Raw genomic sequence first — 20,785 nt, 5'->3', positions numbered from 1 at the left:
CCAGTGGTTCTCAAACTTTTTCTGTCATTCCCCACTTTGGAGGTGGGGAATTTACAAACCCCACATGACCCCATCAACCAGGCAAAATGGTCTCACATTTTGGCTCCATGTTATATTTCTGGTCTGGTTCAAATGTTTTTTTTTTATTTTAAGTCATATGTCGGTCTGTTTATGACTCCTATGTTTGTCTGTGATTAATTTGTTTTGAATCTATGATCTTGCTTATCAAAAAAGAAAGGCATTGTTAGCGATGGGCACAAAAAAATCCTCCACTTGATGGCGCTCCACCTGCCATGTCTTTGTGCCCCACTAGTGAGGCCCGCCCCACACTTTGAGAACCACTGACTGCACTACACAGTGGTGACCTGTCTCTTAACACTTAGGAAGATGTAACATGATACGACACTTAGCTTGGGTAAATCAGCTTTTAGGGCAATGAATGTTTATGGAACGTTTGTGTTTGGAAAGTCTGATAGCCAGGTAGTATTGTGAGTCTTTCTCAGGGTGAAGGTCATTGGAGAGTTTTGTGTCAAAATGTATTGTCCTATCATCATCATCATCATCATCATCATCATCATCATCATCTTCATCTTCATCATCATCACTGTATTTTTATTTTTAATTCCAGCTGCTTAAAGTGATGGTCTTGCTATGTATGTTAAATGTCTGAGTCCTCTTCAGAATGTCCTCACTGCACAGTTCTGCTTTTACAGTTTTTTCTGAATGCTTAAACACATTTTTTGTAACTAATGGCTTTTTTTGCAAAACTCTACAGACAAATGGCAAAACCACTCACTGAGTTCGCAAAACTAAAAGCACAAACACTGCTTTGCACTCAGTTTGCACAACTGTAGGCACAATGGCTATTATTTACACTATTTTGCCAACTCTCTGGCACACTTTCTCATGTGAAAACTGTTTTAGATAATTAGTTCACTCTGCAATCAGCCTAAGCACTATAAATAATCCACAGGTAATGTACAATGGAGTGAGCGGGAAGAGTGAAAAGAGAAAGAAATAGCCCTTTTACAGACAAAAAAACAGTCTACATGTGGGGATATTGTCATGTCAGGCCTGGATACGGCATTCCAGAATATATTTTTCCCGGTGCCTTGGACTAGGACATTGCATGTGATGTAGACAGAAATTTGAGAGAGAGGACCCGATGTAGACTGATTTGTTTTGTCTCAGTGAAATGCTATTTTGTGTTTTGACTTGGAAAAACACACTTGTGTTTGTTTTGATGTGTGTAAATAAACACTACTGTAATACTTGAAGTTTGGATCCCTGTATGTTTACAGAACTATGACAAAAGTATGACCTCAAACTGACATAGTCTACCTTGTGCACAGAGAAAGCAAAAGCCAGATGTGTTTTATATTCATACCATCAGTGTGTTGTTGGCACATTGTGTGCTTACTATTGTGATGGCTTGTGTTTACTGTTAGATACGAAAACACCATTTTTACGAAGGTGTGAAGAGTTAAGCAAGGTGTGTTAGCTTTTGCAAGAGAACTACAATCTTTTGCTGATTGGGTAAGAGGTTTTGCCATTTGTGTGTAGAGTTTTGCAAAAAAAGCCATAGTTACAAAAAATGTGCTTAAGCAATCAGAAAAAACTGTATACTCTTGAGAGTTCTTCTGAAAACGGAGTCATCCATTCCCGTTTGTGACCGCTCACACTATGCAGTTAATGGCTTAGTGGGGAAGCCTTCTATTGTGCCATGAGAGGAGCCTTGTTCCACAGACAGTGATCATGTTACAATTTACATGTCAAGTTTTTTTTTTTTCTCATAGCAACACTTTTACGTCTTATCTCTCTCTCCTTCACACATTATGAATGGAAGAGACACCGATGAAACAAGCTCATGGAAGAAGGGCTCTTCTCACCCATGTTGAGGTAAGATTCTATCTCTGTCTGTCCAGCTTGTTAGATGGTGAGTATTTAAACTCAACAACACTCCCTCAATCATCGCAGTGGACATCTCTTCCCCCCCAACCCCTGTGCCCCCCCCCCCCCTCACACACACACACACACACCTCCTTTTGTGTCTGTGCAATCAAGGAGGACAGAAATAGTCCTGTTATAGCCCACCTGACAGAAGAGTCCTCTCCAAACTGATGAGGAGCTCCTAAATGGCTCCAACCACAACCCAAAATAAGCCGTTGTGGCTTCACGTTGGGTTATTTTTAGAACAGGAAATAACACCCAAACCACCCACCTATCCCACAATGGAGGAACAGGAGGAAGAGGTAAAGGGAAAAGTGGAAGGGAAAAACACTGCTCAAACCACGGATAATGACAGGGTAGGAAAAGACACACTGTTCTCTGTGACTACAGTATAGCGTCAGAATCATCACTGAAATGTCACAGGACTTTGTACTTTGAATCACCCCCCCCCCCCCCCCCCCCCCACACACACACACACACCCACACACACACACACGGACAGGTATCTACCACGATGAAATGGTTTGTGTTGGCATCCTGCTCTACGCCTCCACCTGGCGGGAGGCCATGTCCAGCCCGAGGGAGGGTGGGGTGGAGAGAGAGAGAGAGAGAGAGAGAGAGACGCCTGTGCCTGTGCCAGCTCTCCCACCGTGTCCCCTCCCTCTACCCCAGTGGCTATAGAAGAGGGCTGGAGGCAGCCGCCCAGCCACGCAGAGCCTTGGTCTGCAGGGAGTTGCGCACTCTAATACGGCTCTCTCTCACACACACGCACACAGGCGCGCACACACACACACACTTATGCACACACAGACACAGCATATCAATTATACGTCACATAGTATAGACACCTCGAGCACACACTTACATCCATTTACATGCACATTAAGCGCACACTCAGTCACCTGTCTTCAGGCACATGCAGCTGCACACACACACACACACACAAAAGGGAACTGAGAACTGAGGGTCGAAAGTGCGCATCACAGTCACACGAACATACAGCATTCATTTATACACACGCACACACACACACACACACACACCAGAGCTCTCCCACATACATTTAGTTCTGTCATCATGCGCTCCTCCTTAGTTTTGCTGCTGTTGGCTCTTTGGGGTGAGTACTATGATTTTTTTTGTATCTAAGAAGTTTTTGACTGCTGTTGGTGCTTTCATTCACCATCTCATAACTAAATATGTTGCAAATTTCAAATCAATTGAATTATAAATCTTTTCATCAGAGTTACAGACTTCATTATGAATTATAGCCACGCTTTTTGCAGGTATCCAATATTTTCATTGCACCATGTGTATCATACTTCAGGCTTGACATTTCTGAATATTCACTGCCATTAGTCTAAAGGCTAACCACATGGTTATGAAGTTGTCTGTTCTATTCTATGGAAGTAGTGCAGTGATGATTTTAATTCAGTTGTTAGGAATGTAACATTAGGAAGGAGGAAACAAAGGAGGCAACAGCAGTACAGTAGGAGCTGAATGTTTTGATTCACATCAAAGAAGCACAGCTGACCATTCAAGTTTGCCTTCCTCTAACAGAATGCATTACACTCTTGACTAAACCTAGTAAACGTCAGACTGTTGGTTGAAATAGCGTGCATGGGATTTACTAGACAAGACAGGTTGCGTCAGGTTGCTTACGCTATAAGGAGGAAAGCCCTACATTACAGGCCATACAGGTGCAGCCTGAAACTGGCACGCCACTGAAGCACTCAATGTGCTGCAACAGGTAGCTTCCAATGTAATCATGGTGGTGGCACATACATGCAAACAAATTAGACCTGTCTTCTAAACATATTTTCTGTCAACCCACCATGCCATGTATGTTGTTCACATCATTGAAGATCTTGTATTTGAATCACTTAAGCAAGTCATTCAGCATCATGACCAGGCTTAGCAATGAAAGCAGTTTGTCAGGTTTGGAGCACTCCATGTAAATTCATATCACAAACTTAGAATGTAGCTAAATAGTTGAGATGCTCAGCCAGTGCGCTCTACTACTCCACATTAGAGCCCGACCGATATGGGATTTTAAAGACCAATACCGACTTCGATATTTTAGGATTTCAAAAACTGCTAAATGATAAATAGGCAAACACAATGTAAAAATGTGTTCTAATATTTAGCATATTGAAAAGTTCTGATCAAGTTGGGATATTGTGTTTAAGTAAACTATCTGGAACTGCACTGCAACCGCGACCCAGCTAGAGAATAGAAGGGACGCCTATTTTTTCCGCATGACGCGAGCGGTTCTGTGCAGAAATACATTGAAAAGAGTTGATAGTCATAATTTGTGTTTATTAAAAGGGAAGTGGAGGCTACGTGTGTGCTATTTCTGAGGCACAAAATAGAAATAGGGTGAGCACCAACTACACTCTGAAAAGGAGGACAGGTTGTGTCTAAAAGTGAGGACAAATTGGCCAAAATGAGCACATCCCTCAATTTCTGGTCATAAGCCTATTCCTATGGGGGTGGCGGGGTTCATTCAGTGCCCATGGTAACAGGTTAGAGCAGTCACACCGTGCCTCAGGTGTGGCTCAAACCACGCTGCAGCCGCGACCCAGCTGGGCCAAGATAAATGCTCTGTATCTGTATCAAACCATTTTGACATGTTTTATTATGTACACAATAGTAATTATGTACATCATTTCTAATCAAACCAAATAAACATTTCATAAATTCTGGCACACAAATCTTACTGTCCAATAGACAGTGTCTTCAGCCACTGTAACTCATGTGGTCATGTGGTACTGCAATCAGCACCATCATAGATTTGATCTGATACCTTAACTGTACTTGAAGTTTCTGTAGCCTACATAAATGTTGATTAGAAATAAATGCAAAATAATGGAGTCTTTCATCAATAATGAAATGAAACATGAATCAAACTTTAGCAGGTGTATTCACACCTACCACCCTGTTGTGCTCACCCTTGCAGGCTCAGCGCACTGCGTTCAATACAGCGCCGATTTCAACATGGCCGGTGTCATGGGCTCAGTGCAGTTCAATTCCACGTCAGGGGAAGCAATGGTCAACCTCACCGGCACAGGCATGTGTGACGCTCTCAACCTCTCCCTGTCTGTGTTCCCAGTCATGTATGGCACCTTTCAGCAGCCTTGCCTGGAGGCTCACATTGGCAAAAGTGTCTTCGAATTCTCCATCAGCTCACCTGTCTCGACAGTCAATGTATCTAGCTTGTTCACCCAGATGTCGAGCCTCGACGCTCTGTCCCTGACAGTGACGACGTGCAATAGAACAAAGTCGTGCGCCGTTGTCAGAAGAGAGGAACAGGTGAAAACCTGGCGGGCTCGGTTCTTCACCCCCGTGGCAGGTGACGTCTACTTTCGGCAAATCACAGGAGAGGAAGGAGCCACGGTCCTTGCAGACGTGTACTACGTCCAACAAAGTGCAGCCTCCCTCACTAACGCGAATGTGCTAACGTCGACTAGCTCCGCAGCTAACTGCGAGGCGCTCCTAAGCAGTGCTGACCTTGCAGGTCAGACGACGACACTCGGACAGCTAAGCATTGGCTCTCCCGTCACACCCGCCAAGTCCCGTCTTCTCGTCTCAAGTTTCGATAGCAGCGCAGTGCGCTACGTCCTCCTGCACATGAACCCCACCAACAACACTGTGTGTGCCCAGATCCGCCGTCTGGAGGAGAAGGTTGTCAGGTCGCGCGTTGACATGAGAGGGATCAAGGGTGTCTTCACGTTCAGACAGGCATGTCCTTTCCACACCACCATGATCACAGTGAACCTGACCAACCTGAGAAGCCTGGTGGGGCCGTACCACGTTCACCACTATCCCCTCCCGGAGACAAGGTCTCCCCCTCAGAGCCGATGCATGAACGACAACATCGGCGGTCACTGGAACCCTTTTGGTGTCAATGTCTCAAGCTCTGCATACCCTTCGGGACCCGGCTCCACCCACGACCTGTACGAAGTGGGAGATCTCAGCAGTAAACATGGTTTCCTGTCAGGTTTGACGGAATTTGTAGGTTCCTTTATGGATTGGAATTTTCCGCTCTTTGGGCAGAACAGCATCGTAGGCCGGTCCATGGTTATCCACGAGCCCGGCGGTGCCAGGTATGTCTGCAGCAGCATCGGCTACCCTGGCGCCGTGACGGTGGGAAGGGCCGTCTTCCAGTTCCCTGTGGTGGGCACCGCCCTGCTCACCCAGCTGACCAGCGACCCCGACTCGGACGTGTCGATATTCCTGGACCTTTCCTACGGGGCGAATTCAACTACAGCCACCAAGGGCCACAACTGGCACGTCCACATGTACTCAATCAGCTCGGAAACGGATGACGACCGCATGCGATGTGGCACAACAGGTGGTCACTGGAACCCCTTCAGTGTGAACGTGACTGATGGCAATTATGCGACAAACTGCAGACCAGGGAGCCCATTCGCCTGTGAGATTGGGGACTTCTCGTCCAAGCTCCGGACTCTGAACCTTGGGCCCGTTGCGGGCGCACTGGCAACAAAAAGCTTTTTCACTGACTCCACTTTCTGGCTGTCTAAGGCCATCGGCCGCTCAATAGTCATCCACGCAGAGAATCGCGGCGGCCCCAGGATTGCCTGTGCCAACCTGACCCAACTGAGCTTCCCATCCGCGACCACTGGAACCTGGCTTGGGCGTGGTATCTCGACCGGCAGCGTCCGCTTCTCCCAAGACTCCCCGCAGGGACTGACCAATGTCGCAGTCTCCCTGTCCAACCTGGGGGAAATTGTGGGGGGCTACCACGTCCACATACTGCCCATTCTGAGTGGAAGGGAGCCCTGCTCCAACGACAACATCATGGGTCACTTCAACCCTTTCAACATAAACACGTCCACCGACCCAGAGCCGACCGTGGGCACCACAGACGAGTATGAGGTTGGGGACATGGGTGGGAAGTTTGGAACACTGAGAGGCCTGGCGAAGCTGCAAGACAACTTCATGGACAGTAACATGCCACTGTCGGGACAAAACAGTATCGTCGGCCGGTCTGTGGTTCTGCACCAGCTCGACGGATCAAGGTTAGACATAGTCTCCTGTCTATGACTAAACACCTCTGCATTGTCTTGTATCTGTATTTAACACGGTCTTCAGGAAACATTTGAATGGCTAAATTAATCTAGGTTGTTATTGACTAGGACACACTTGTGCCATGAGTATTATTCATTTGGAAAAAAGTAGAACTAAATAGTAGATCTGGAAGCAGTGCTTCCTCATTGAGTCTTGTAACTTCAGAGTGTTGTGGAGGTTAAAGGGAAAGCACCGGCAGAGCTGAATCTCCCTGGCCGTGTAGTTGATGCCAAAAGAAGCACCGGTGACTCCTCTTCCCACAGTGTCACACTACTGAACTATGCACACCGCTGTGGAAGGTATGAGCTACACCAGGCACGTAACTGAAACGCTCCGTTCGCAACGCGTAAACTTCATTTTAAAAGACTGGTCTATCTTTTTCGAACGTACGTGCCGCTATCACGTCTGGTGTAGCTACTTCCATTGATTACAGTGGCAGCTAATTGTTGCAGCAGACGGAACACTTCAGTTACGTGCCTGGTGTAGCTCATACCTAAGCCTCTACACTACATTAGATATCTGAAATACCAGACAGGCAATATTGGCATGCAGGCTCTATGGAAGCCGGCAAAGATAATCATAATGATGGAAGCGAAGATAATCATAATGGTGGAAACAAAGATAATCATAATGGTGGCCCCCAATGATGGCTTGATGGTGCTGGTGTAGTTATTGTATTTGTGTTGTTCCTGGTCTGAACTTCAGGTTGCAGTGTTCAGACATCTCAGCGGAGACGATCAACGGGGCCGAGTGGGTGACAGCGAGCGCCAGTTTCAGTGGCACTGTCTCCGGAACCATCACTCTGGTGAGATACTGATTCACAAGGGAAAGACAGATTAATCACATTAACAGTTACATCAAATTCACCAGAATACACCAAAAGATATATTTAAATACATCACAACCCGCGCACTAGTCTTTTTTTTTTTTTTTTAAACAAAACAAAACAAAAACAAAATAAATTAAATAAGTAACTGATTCCAAGCCACAGTACTTTGGCTTATCACATTAATGGCTAGTTCCAAACCACCTCTACCACTCAGCCGTGGGTCGCTTTAAAAAGCTGCCACAACAAGATGACACCACACACCCAGGGTCCCTGCTCATCGGTCTGCATTAATCAAGGGAGCAGGAGGAGCAGGAGATGGGTTTGCGCTGGCGGAGACTGTCAGGAGGGGCCGGCCGCCGGTCTCGCTGGGCTGTGGGTTCTGTGATGTGTCTGTAGTGCGAGCAGATGGCACTGACACCTTAAGGAGATCTGGGTCCTGCTTCACAGGCTCACGTCCATCATTCAGATTCAAAATTGTCGGGACATATGTTGGTTTCGTGACCTTGTGTCTTCCCTTGTTTAGGGATCATTCAGCAGTCAGTCAGTTCAAATTTAATTATGACAGAATTTATATTTATTTGCTGTTACAGTGTAATGCTCACAAGACCAGTGCACTTGCATTTCTGCTGTGGTGCTTCATCTTCACAAATGAATGAAGTCAGCGATATAAATAAATGCCCTTTTGCCCCATCCCACAGTGTTTGCACACGTAAGATGATTTAGAGTGTTTGTCCCTTATTTATGCCTCAGTAAAATTACTAGTAGGCGCAGATTCAGTTACAGTGTTCCTCAAGAAGGTGTCACAGAGGGACCTGCATGAGGAAATAATGTGTTGCTCTCTCTCTCTCTCTCTCTCTCTCTCATGATTTTTAAATCATGAGACACTTTTCTTGTCAAGGGGCAGGTCTTCTTGCATGTACTGGTGCAATTTTAATTGACACTGTTGTTACATTTTTTTTTATCTCTAACCATGAACAGGAAACTGGTGAACTGGTTATGTGGTATCCTAGGAACATTGCTCAAAGTAGCCCCATGCATCACCGTCTTTAGCTAAACAAGATTATACAGTATAATTAACGCAATGAATGAACCGCCTCCTCTCCTTGCCCTGCAGGACATCTACACCAGAAGAGGGCACGAAACGTTTTAAAAGACATTCCACACCCTGACAGTGGACTATTCAGACACCTCTGTAGCCACATGGCTAAAACTCTTGAATTTCCCCTTGGGGATCAATAAAGTATCTATCTATCTATCTATCTATCTATAAAACAAAAGACTATGTAGGAGTTTCTATCCTCAGGCCGTCCGGTTCCTAAACACACAAAACATTTTAAGATGACACTACATGGACTGGACATACCCCCCCCCCCCCCCCCCCCCCACACACACACACACACACACTATGGTTAAAATATTTTCAATCTCTTTATCTTTATAAATAGTTGGGTGTTCCCTCGGGACACCGCTGCAATTAATGCCATTTCACTTTTTGTTTTACAGTAGTATCTCTATGTATGTAACAAGTAGAAATCCATGAATCCTTGTAATATATATGTCATGTGTTCAGTCTCAGTTCAGTCAGAGTTTGACTCAAGAAGCAGATCTTGTTGTATTCTTAGATACTAGTACTACATAGTGAGCTAGCAGTGGTCTGTTGTAACCAACACATTTGAAGTAACAAAGATACATGTGTTCAGTCTCAACAGAGCTTTCCTGATGGCAGCTACAGTGACACCATACTGGAAGTAAACCTGCAAATAAACTCCACAAATGTGAGTAGAATTTACATTTTCTGTGCGTAACAACATTTCTGTGTGTTAACATTTGTCAACCCTAATCTATTAAACAGTCACTGGTCTACCCAGAAATTGGCTGATGCTGTTGCATGCATGAATCAAGCTACCTGCCAGATCAGCTCCAGAACTGACCTATAGTCAGTTGCTCACCGGGAATTCATGAAGTGCTGATAGGGCTGGGCTAGCTGATGGAGGGTGATAGAGAGACAGAGATCAGGTTGTGGAATCTGCGATAACCAGAGGTGTGTTTTGCTTTTAACAGAGCACACAGGCCTACTGGTTTTTGACTGAGAATCGAGTCAGTGACAACAACACTGCCTGCAATGGTGCAGGAGCCACGTACAATCCCTTCAATGTGACAGAGGCGGTACGTCTATCTCTCCAGTCCCCCACCACCATCACAAAACACCATCATCAGCGATAACTGGCATTAAAGATACTGTATAATAGAATATGACCTGTACTGGTCTCCATTAAAGATACTGTATAATAGAATATAACCTGTACTGGTCTCCATTAAAGATACTGTATAATAGAATATAACCTACTGGTCTCCATTAAACATACTGTATAATAGAATATAACCTGTACTGGTCTTCATTAGAGATACTGTATAATAGAATATAACCTGTACTGGTCTTCATTAGAGATACTGTATAATAGAATATAACCTGTACTGGTCTCCTGTTGTATTATTTGCACATGTGGGAGGTGTGTGTGTGTGTGTGGGTGCATCTGGTTAAATCACATGTGTTCTGCAGAAGGGAACTGAAAGAGTGGTGAGGAACGTTTTTGTCTCATCGTGCTATAACCTCTGCCACTCTCTCATTCTGTTCCAGAGTTCCACCTGTTCTGCAGACAGTCCCCTGAACTGTGAGGTTGGAGATCTGACCGCCAGGCATGGCACAGTCGACCTGACCAAGAGACAACTGTTTATTGACAGTACGCTGCAGATGGCTGGGGATTTCACAGGTATCAGCCACGTCACTGTAAAAACAATTGTTTTTCAGCTTTTGTTTCAGCTTTTGTTTTTCAGCTTTTATGTTTTGTGTTTCAGTTGAAATATCAACTATGTGTATGCAACTTTTGCACTTTTAAGGCTAGCTTTTTTTTGGACATTACGTAAAAGGTACTGTCACAAACATGGCTAGTGTTAATTTGGAACTTAAATGGCCACAGGACACTTGATGACTTGGGGGAGAAATGGGCTGGAATTTGAGCACTAAAGGGATTATTACCCAATCACAGAACACAGTTTAATTATAATGTGTTGAATTCTTTTGTGATTAGTCCTAATATAGACATTCATTTTGGACGTTTGTGGTAAAAAACCGACCTTCATCCGATTTGTGTTGGTGTCATCCTACAGTCATCCAGAGGTCACTGGTCCTCCGTCAGGGAAACAATGTCATCGCCTGTGCCGCGCTTCTCCCACAGTCGCCGTCTGCTCAGCAGCTCTTCCCCAGCGTGTCGTCTTTCAGCAGGTGGGGCCTCATGGCGATCGCAATACCAAGGTGGCGTTAGTGTCACAGAAATGCATTTAGACTTACAATAATCATTCTTGCAAAGGGCAATATTTGTCCATTTATACAAAGTCCATTTTGTTCTTTTACGTTTGGGCTTTATATTGACTGTTCTAAAAAAATAACAAGCACAGGCTACTTGCAGATCTACTTGAAGATAAATTGAGAAACACTTTCACTGCATGTTTGACTGTTGGGTCTTTTATTGACCTTTCGTAAACATTTGTGTTTGGTGAGAAAAAAACTCTCTGAATACTACCATTCTGATGTGTCTACAATGTTTGGTGGTTTTTGATTACAACAAGGTCTTATTGTCCCTTCAAGGAGAGGCTTAAAAAAACAGATCTGTCAAGTGAGTAGGAAAGGATTTAAACGACATAATTTATGTTGGATGCCATCTCCCAACCTAACCCTAATGTCATCTCAGTGAAGTGCTAAGCATGTAGTCTTGAGGTGCACATTGTGATCATTGTGAAAGAGCCAACAGGATTACAAATAGGCATCGGCCACATCATTACACTAAACAAACATTAAACTATTCAGAACATTAATAAAGCTGTCAATCTGGAGTTTATGAGACAGAATAATGACGCACATTTTTAACGGGCAGCCGTGGCCCACTGGTTAGCACTCTGGACTTGAAACCGGAGGGTTGCCGGTTCGAGTCCCGACCAGTGGGCCGCGGCTGAAGTGCCCTTGAGTAAGGCACCTAACCCCTCACTGCTCCCCGAGCGCCGCCGTTGTAGCAGGCAGCTCACTGCGCCGGGATTAGTGTGTGCTTCACTTCACTGTGTGTTCACTGTGTGCTGTTTGTGTTTCACTAATTCACCGATTGGGTTAAATGCAGAGACCAAATTTCCCTCACGGGATCAAAAAAGTATATATACTTAAATTTCTGAAAAGGGCAGGTCTCAATTACAGTGAATGCTCCACCACACACATCCCTATAATAACCTCATGAAAAGGAGGATCATCCTGGAACGCAGGAGCATTGTTCTCGTAATATTACACAGCCCTATTGTGTGTGAAGTGCGTCTGCAAAGCTCACTAAACTAGTTTTAGATTGGAACCACACAGTGGGTCCTGAGCTGATGTTTGTGTGTAGATTACGGAGACCAGGCAAGGGACTGGGACGATACTTTCCAAACATCGTATCACGTTACAGCAATGACAATATAATGGACCCCAATCATTGAAAAATAGCACTGTGCGTGACAATGACCTTATTATTCTTTTGACACCCAAGTTGCATTAGACACCCAGGAATGAGCTCAAGAGATTTGCAACTCTTCCTCTCTCCAGGTTTGACTTCCGTAACCGAGTGTCGAATGTCCTCAACGTGAGCATCTCGAGGATCACCCTCCTGCCTGGACCTCTCTCCACAGACCGTACCGATGGCTGTCAGCAGGTCACCTTCATGGTGTCAGGTAAAGAGCTCTGTCACATGACCCACCTGTTTTGCGCTTGCACTGACTCAGTCTGTCTGTGTAAACAGGCTTAGTGTCGGAGATGTAAATACAGGTGGAAATTAAAAAAGCCATGCAGGATGACCCATCATCGGCTGTGTTCTGCTGAGCTTGCATTAAAGTGCGCATGCCAAAAACAACTCTTTCTGCCAAATCTTTCAAGGCAACTCTTTGTGTTTTCAACTTGCTGTGTCTGTGACATTCAGGTCATTTCAGGACACAAAGAACTCCATTGTCAGTGTAGGCAGCTGGTTTGTGAGTTGTGAGTTGGTTGGAGAATGGTTATATACATTTGTGGAATCTCTGGAAAACCTTGCCTGACTAGTGGAAATAATTATACCACATGAGGACTAATACACCTTTTTTTAGGTAGAGCGTACAAAACACAGTAAATACAATGCCTTTCATCCCCCATCCTTTCATCCCTGAGCCTGTTGAACGCTCTGAATCTGAAGATGAATGCCCAGACTTAACACACTAACTACCCCATGACTTCAGGGTGTGGTGAATGCCACAGATACCTCATAACCCATATTTACAAATGAAAATGATAAAGGGCCTTATCAGCGTCTATTACCGGTAGTTGATTCTCTGTGTGGCTCTGCACTGCAGTAGAGAGATGTGGTGTGGTGTGGTGTGGTGTGCAGGGTTGCCAACTTTGGGTGTTTGGCTGGAGTGAGATTTTGTGAAGTCATAGTGCGTGTGCGTTAAATTTTTCCCTAAACCTAATTTTAAAAATGTCTGTCCCCTGACTTTTTTGCTATGTACAGTATAATCCCTGATTTATGTTTTTTTTTAAATAATACAATGGAAAAATTTCTTCAAAATGTACAATTAAATAAAGATTGCACTTGAAAACAAGACCAGTGTTTTAACCCCGTGGCATGGAAGGATTATGAGCCACTGGGCCCCTGGGCACAGACATGAAAAGGGCCCCCCTGCCCACCTGAAAAAGGTAGTAGCTCAGTAGAAAAAATTGAAAAATAACCCCTTAAATGATGACTTCTGGCGAGTTTTGTGGAAAGAAATGGACAGATTGAGACTTATGAATGTGTGTATGAGTGTACGTATGTATCAGGGATGGAAATAGCCTAAAATATTTTTTTCCACCTACCATTGTGGCTGGTGGATTCTAAAGTCTACCAGCCACTAGAGATACAGTATGAACATTTGATGAAAAAGCATGACCAAAATGATCACGGTTATTGGTATTATTGCGATATGATTAAAATTTGCTGACTTTTTTTCTAAAGCTACCATCAATGTTGGACAGAACTCATAATTGGCCTGCCCTTCATGCCCAGTAGCCACAAATCTAAAGGTCAACAGAACAGCTATAGCAGAGAGGGTTAAAGCGGAGCTTTGGCTATAGTGTCATAAAAGTGGTGTGGCTCCTTTAAGACCCAATCCACAAATCTAAAGGTCAACAGAACAGCTATAGCAGAGAGGGTTAAAGCGGAGCTTTGGCTATAGTGTCATAAAAGTGGTGTGGCTCCTTTTAGACCCAATCCACTGGTGTGAGTTCTGGAGCCATCCAACTTTATCTAACTCTATACCGGAGTGACGGACTGGACGGTCTGGCATTTGGGCAGATGCCAGAAGGGCCGCGGGCCCTCGTGGGCCGGCCAATCACGGAGCGGCATGCTTGTCGGGTTTGCGCGGCCCATTTATCGTAAAGACGGTTTTACAATATCTCTCGGCCCACTATCAAGCATCAATAGTGTTACATGGCTTCGAATAAGCCATTTATCTCTAACTCCCTTTTCTTCCTTCATAATAGGAACCTGATCAGTATTTATACCAGACATGAGTCTCTACATTATAGTCATGGTGATCCTCAATATTTAGGCTACATCAGTCTACATTCTTTTGTAACCTTATTCAATCAAATGATTTAAAAGTGCATTGTTTGAAATTGGAATAAAATAAATATGCTGCCTGTATCTTTTATTTTATTATTGGTTTACAAAAGTTAGGCTACATGAAGCAATAGGCTTGTTCGTCTTGCCTGAGTCTGACTTTCGTCTGGCTTTCTACGTAAACGTGATCTTCAGAGGCTAGCCGGGAGGAGCTACAACAGAGGGCAGCTCATCCCGGACAGAAAGGCTACAGTCTGCCTGACGTGACTCGCGGGAGACATCGCGGGAGATATCGCGGAATGTTGTTTGCAATAAACACAGCAGAACTTTCATACTCATTAAAATGAGCATGATGATTGACTAAATAAATTCTTATGATGTAGTTTAAATAAACCACTGTTGTAATACAGTTAACAGGCCTGCATTGTAGCACATAAATTCAATATGAAGTGTTTCCCTTATATGTGTGTCTATCTATTTAGCCAACAGCAGAAAATAACAGAATATCCAAACGTTTTCAGTAGGCTAGCCTACCATTGTTGCAGAAATCACGTATAAGAAGGTATCCCTTCGATTTCTGTTTATTTTCGCATATTCCAACATAAGGAAGCAGCATGAGCCTCCAGTCATAATCGTCATGAGGACATTCCTCCCAAATGGCCCTATCACGTCTTTGAACTGACGTCATGAGGGCGTGTTTCAGCTCGTGCAGTTCGTGGAAGGCAACTGCAAGATCTGTCTGCAGGCTAAGACTCCCGCGATAGCCTATTTTAAGGCCATGTGACATGGTGTCACGGTGGTAAGTCCCTCCCCGGCTGACAGAAGTCGGACAGAATTTCTAACCAGCAAGCATTGCGTCCATCCCAGTATGCATTGTGTTCAACCCAGCATGCATCACATCAAGTCAGATCTGCACAGATCTGCCGCAAGACGAACTCGCCTAATGACTTCTGGGAATTTCAAAACCGAATGCGTCTACTTCCTTCAGCACGGGGAATTGCCCATAGATATATACACTAGATGTCGCCTTCTGCTTCTCAGCATGCGTCAACACCGCCGCCATCTTTGTACAGGGATCTGAAGCGCTAAACTACTTCTCCTGTATTGTCAGCGTTACCTATTTAGCGACGTTTGGCCATCCCCAGCGATAGAAAACCTTTTTAGCGATTAGCGACAAATTTGGGAACTTCTCACAATGATGGCAGATCGGCTTCTTTGTTGTTGAAACGTAAGAAAATCACCTCTCTCATGGCTTTGTCATTTATGAATTCAGCTACATCTCGTTTGCCCATGGCACCACTGACCCATGATTATAAAAGTAACGACTGGCGTAGCCTATGTAGTAGGCTAGCAGAGGTAAATGTTCTACAGATCTACAGCAACTTCTGGTGAGATTACAACTTACATGAGTAAACGAGATGAGGGGTATGTGGCCTCAACCAGAGCCTGTCTAGAAGAGCCTGTTTACTTTCATTGTATCGAACCTGGTTGCAGTTTACTCATTGTTCCTCTAGGGGCCGCCGCTAGCTAGTGCAGAATGAATGGGAGGCTATGGGGCTAGACGGGTAAAATGTATCTTTATTATAGTCTTAAGCTTAGTTTTCTCTAGACTCAACCATAAATACATGCCTGTCAGTTGGAACAACCCAAAAAACTAGATAATTGCTTGAGATTTTGACGATTTATGGTGATTTTATTTTCGCTAGATCTTTGCCCAGATTGACGCTAATGCGTTATAGAGGAGTGGATCACTGAAGCAAGATGGCGTCTCGATTGACGCATTAGTTCCAATGAACAGCAGTAGTCAAGGCGACGTCTAGTGTATATGTCTATGGGAATTGCCGATCTAGCATGCCTTGATCCTCGGAATTTTCCCCTTATAAAAGCTAATAAACTGCCCCCAAATGCACTTCGAAACATAAGAGAATGTCTGCTTAAATTCAGTGAAGGTACGGTTAAAAATCTACAGTCGGAATTGACACATCTCGCCACGCACTGGGACAGCCTGAAAAAGTCTCCTCTAAACGAGTATAGCCTACAGTCAAAGCGTCGGACTTTGATGATGCCGCGGAGATATAGAAAGATACAGAAATAAACCTGGTGAGCAAGAATGTGCTTACCTGCAAGAATTGTGCAATCTGTTGCTATTTCCTACTCCAGCAGAAGACGCTTGGTGCCACAGTGTTATAAACTTGACTTAAATAGTCGGCTGCTGTAAGCTACAATCGGAATTTTTTATATACCCTTGGTCCCCTGTTGTCTCAATGATAAAAACATTCAGGCTATATTTCAGAGTTTGCCGTTCATTTGCATTAACATCGTATTTTGTCATTTTTGGCGAAGACATGCATTCCTTTAGGGATATTGAACATATTGAACATTCTCTAACCATCGTGATTTCGAATTGGTGCAGTTTTCAGCACAAAAACTCTTTTTGCTCTTTTCATGGAGAGCACTGCTGTTCTATGGTGCTTTCTGCCTCTTGCTTTCTTATTCTTTCTTGCATTCTTTTTTCATTTTCATATTTCATATTTTTGGAGTTGTGCATTGATATATCCATGTTCTTGGTTCAGTCTTTATGCATATTAAAGTTAGAGTTCATCACCAATGGGGCTACAAACGTGTTATGTCCGTGCATGTGAAGTTATATCTGTGTGTTGCGGGCACATGCACGCGCGTGCATGCGCGTCCCCGTGTGGGCCGCTGGTTGGTGAAAATGCCAGGGCCGTTTTTTAATCCCAGTCCGTCACTGCTCTATACTATCCTACATCATCTGATTTTAATATTATGTCTAGGCTATATTTAACATTTAACATTTATTTTCTATTTGGCCTGTTATGAAATTATGCATTGACCAATATAAGCACACATTTTTAAGACACTTAAATACATGCATGCTTAGCATTTTGTGAAAACAAATCATTATGGCTACATCGACAAACTCTTAGCCATGAGCTGTATATCCTCTGATTTTAATATTTACACATATGTAGGTATTTAAGCACAGCTCAGTTTTAAGACGCTTAAAGCCCAAAATTGGAGACCATATAGAAATTTGCTACAATTTCAAAACCGGATTACTCTAGAACGGCTTATTGTACAGGGGATTGCATTACACCTTTGTGTTCGGTAAGGTCTGCTGTTTATTCTGGTTTACGGTTTGTCATGTGTGGAACGAAAAGTTTGTGAGATATTCCAATTATATGAATTGAAATGAGCGCAGAGCTATAGTAGCCTATATATGATTATTTCTTGAAAGTTAATTTTCTCACGAACCGTTTATCGCAGCAAATAGCGGCTATAGCACCTTATAAAAGATGAGAAAAAGTTATTTCATGTGATGTCTGTGAGGCTACTTCGCGAGTAGTTCCTAGAGAAGAATGGGCGGCCACACTTTGTGTCGGTCTGCCTTATGTCTAAATAGCAGCGTGTTCCATGAAGGTGTCGCGGACCGGATTAAAATAGCCTAGTCAGCGAATCAACAATCAGAGAAAACTGCGCTGAGAACGTTGTAGGCGGATATTGGACCTACCTGCTGTTGATCTAAACATATGTTTGCCTTAAACTCGTATCCTGTCATTTAGAAACAATGCTGTGGTCTAGTCTAGTCATCAACAAAAAATGAACGGATTGCAAAAAAAAAGAATGGATTTGGCGTGACATTTCCTGCGTGTGTGTGAGAGCGTGAGATTGGTGCTGAAAGCGTGAGTGTCACGCCAGATGCGTGAGAGTTGGCAACCCTAGGTGTGGTGTATGGATGTGGCACTGTGGGATTCTCCATAGGTGTTTGGTGTCCGTGTCACAAGCTGTAGCCTAAGCTCCCTTCTCATGGGAGCTACATTATATGACCTGTAATTGGCCACCATGCAGGGAACAATTCTGCCCTTTGAATGGGGAGGTGGAGTAGAAAAAAAAATGAAAAGACACCTGATGTAACCTGATGCAATGTCTCAGTGTGTGAACCTGCAGAGCAGGGCGGCAGTGTATAGCACCTCTGCGTATAGCACAGAAAGACTGGCTTTGTTTGACTTCTTGCCATCACAGCACTTTCAGATAAAAACAAAATGGAGAAGGACTGGGGAGAGAAACAAAGAGAAGGAGAGAGGGAGAGAGAAAGAGGGAGAGAGACAGGGGAGAGAGAGAGAGAGAGAGTGAAACAGACGAATTGACCAATCTTACAGCTCCTCTGAGAATCATCTGAAAAACACACGGCAGAAATGTTACTGTTACGAAAGCGCTATACAGCCGAGTTATCACCAACCCAATGCAATACAATCGAGATCATTGAGTCATGGAGTCCTGGGCTTAGTAGTTTCATAAGGTTAAGGGTTTAAAGACAGCCATTAAAAGGCTTGTTTCTGCTCTGTTACAGGTAATGTGAGTTCCAGCGCACTGAGCTCAGTGAGATCAAGTGCACTGATGGGCCAGTTCCAGGAGTCCAACACCATCTGCGATAGAGGTAAGATATCCAGAATACAGTTTCACGTATAGCACACAGTTTAATGTAGGCTATAAAACACAGTTTCATGTAACACAGTTCCATGTAGGCTATAAAACACAGTTTCATGTAGCCTATGCTATAAAACACAGTTTCATGTAGGTTATAAAACACAGTTTTGTGTAGGCTATAAAACACAGTTTCATGTATAGCGTTTTCATGTATGCAGTAGCACACCGTTTCATGTATAGCAATTTCATGTATAGCATGCATATACAGCTACACAGCATTGCATGCAGCTCATGATAACCCAATCTGTCTCTCAGATGCCACAGCCACAACAGCTCCCACTACAGCCAACACAACTACTTCAAGTTCCAGTTCTCACGGCCTGTGGGCTGGTGAGGCAGCCCTGGCCATCACACTAACTGCCACCATGTTCCTTCAACTGTGGTTGCAACATTAAGTTAGGTACCTGCAAAGGCTGTCTGTCATCAACCTTGAGGTATCACCAGGGACTGTGCCAAGCATCACTTGGCTGTCACTGTCATTATGTCATCCTCACAGTGTAATGCCAAGTCACGAGGAACATACTTTGTTTTTCCAGTGTGCCTGACTTTTTTTTAATTCCAACAGAATAACAAAATACTTTGGCAATATAACTTTCTTACAAAACTATAAATCTATGATCTATGTCTCATAAATCTATGATCTATGTCTATGATATGTCTGTACAGGCCAGGTTTTCAGTAAATGCTCCTCCTAAACATCCTGTTCACACACATGTACATTCATCTTCAACTTATCTTCATCTTAAAACTGAGGAATGTAAACTAAGCACTATTTTATATTTTTTTTGTTCAGATATATACGAAAATGTTTAAGTATCTTTTCTGTCTGTCTACTTACATGTCCACTTGCTGCATGGTTTGTTGTTTTTATTGGGGTAGTAGCCTGCCACATAATCTCTTTTGAAAAACAGCAGCATAGTTGTAGTCTACTGTTTTGTAAATCAAAATCACACAGAAAATCAATTTCTACTATGTACTTTTAATTAGGCTACTGTATGCTTCTTGTGACCTCAAAGATTAGTTTAATTACTTTAGTTAAAATGAGAAGTCTACTTATTTGAGGTTTATTTGAGGTTGATCTGCTTTACAATTAATTTTATGCATTAATGACAACAAAAAGCACTGGTATGTCCTCTTTGTGAGACACTTCATGAACAATGATGCCCTGTGTCTGTAGATGTGAACAATGCAAATAGCCAAAGCTGTGACCAAAATATCATTTGTGACCCGATCTGACAAAATCAGTCACATTCTAATTTTGACATATAGGCCGATTAGGCCTACTTCAAAAAGCATTGAAAAAATACCAAAAACCAATTAATAAATAAATAAATATATAGTCAAAATAAGAATAAAGCATTATTCAAGTTTCATATCATTGGTCTCATATCATTTTAAAGCTCACTGTGACTTATTTTGCCTGATCGGGTTACATTTGTACATTTGTATATTTCTTGTTTTCTGTCATCATGCTTTGTGTGGAATGTATTATATTTGAAGTGCACTATTTCTTGCATCAATTGACAATGTGAATGTAGATTTCATTTTCACAGTGCATTAAAGGAAACTATTCATTGTATGATTCATTTTCTCAATTTATTATATCTAGAGCGAGAATGGTTATGGTTATGGTAGGCTATTTAACAGATGCTTTTGTCCACAAAGTGACACATAACAACAATACAAAGTTAAATTTAACAGTAAACAATTAAAAAAGTTGGTAAAACTACATTAAGGATAATAGCAATAATAAACAACAATG

General features: G+C 43.3%; 1 protein-coding gene across 1 annotated transcript; it reads left to right on the top strand.

The window, feature by feature from the left end:
- The first annotated feature begins 2,644 nt into the window (after window positions 1-2,644).
- On the top strand, window positions 2,645-20,602 carry cusr (Copper-only SOD repeat protein). Its single transcript, XM_076293290.1, has 10 exons — window positions 2,645-3,067; window positions 4,907-6,989; window positions 7,744-7,843; window positions 9,568-9,642; window positions 9,929-10,033; window positions 10,506-10,638; window positions 11,036-11,150; window positions 12,492-12,616; window positions 18,887-18,973; window positions 19,279-20,602. Exons 1-10 carry the CDS (start codon window positions 3,028-3,030, stop codon window positions 19,416-19,418), a joined length of 3,003 nt encoding a protein of 1,000 aa, XP_076149405.1. The 5' UTR covers window positions 2,645-3,027; the 3' UTR covers window positions 19,419-20,602.
- The last annotated feature ends 183 nt before the right edge of the window (window positions 20,603-20,785 follow it).

This window comes from Alosa pseudoharengus, unplaced genomic scaffold (genome assembly GCF_046254945.1).
Source record: "Alosa pseudoharengus isolate Yale_2024_CS ecotype anadromous, Long Island Sound unplaced genomic scaffold, YU_APseudo_1.1 YU_APseudo_1.1_scf_1, whole genome shotgun sequence".
Taxonomy (NCBI): domain Eukaryota; kingdom Metazoa; phylum Chordata; class Actinopteri; order Clupeiformes; family Clupeidae; genus Alosa; species Alosa pseudoharengus.
Note: the sequence above shows the minus strand (reverse complement) of the source record. Positions and strands in the feature narration are given on the sequence as shown.

Bases quoted from the DNA above. Each gene is read 5' to 3' on its own strand.
- cusr (XM_076293290.1), top strand. From the start codon at position 3,028: ATGCGCTCCTCCTTAGTTTTGCTGCTGTTGGCTCTTTGGG. The intron at 6,990-7,743 runs GTTAGACATAGT...TCTGAACTTCAG, and splicing joins CACCAGCTCGACGGATCAAG to GTTGCAGTGTTCAGACATCT. The intron at 9,643-9,928 runs GTGAGTAGAATT...TGCTTTTAACAG, and splicing joins TGCAAATAAACTCCACAAAT to AGCACACAGGCCTACTGGTT.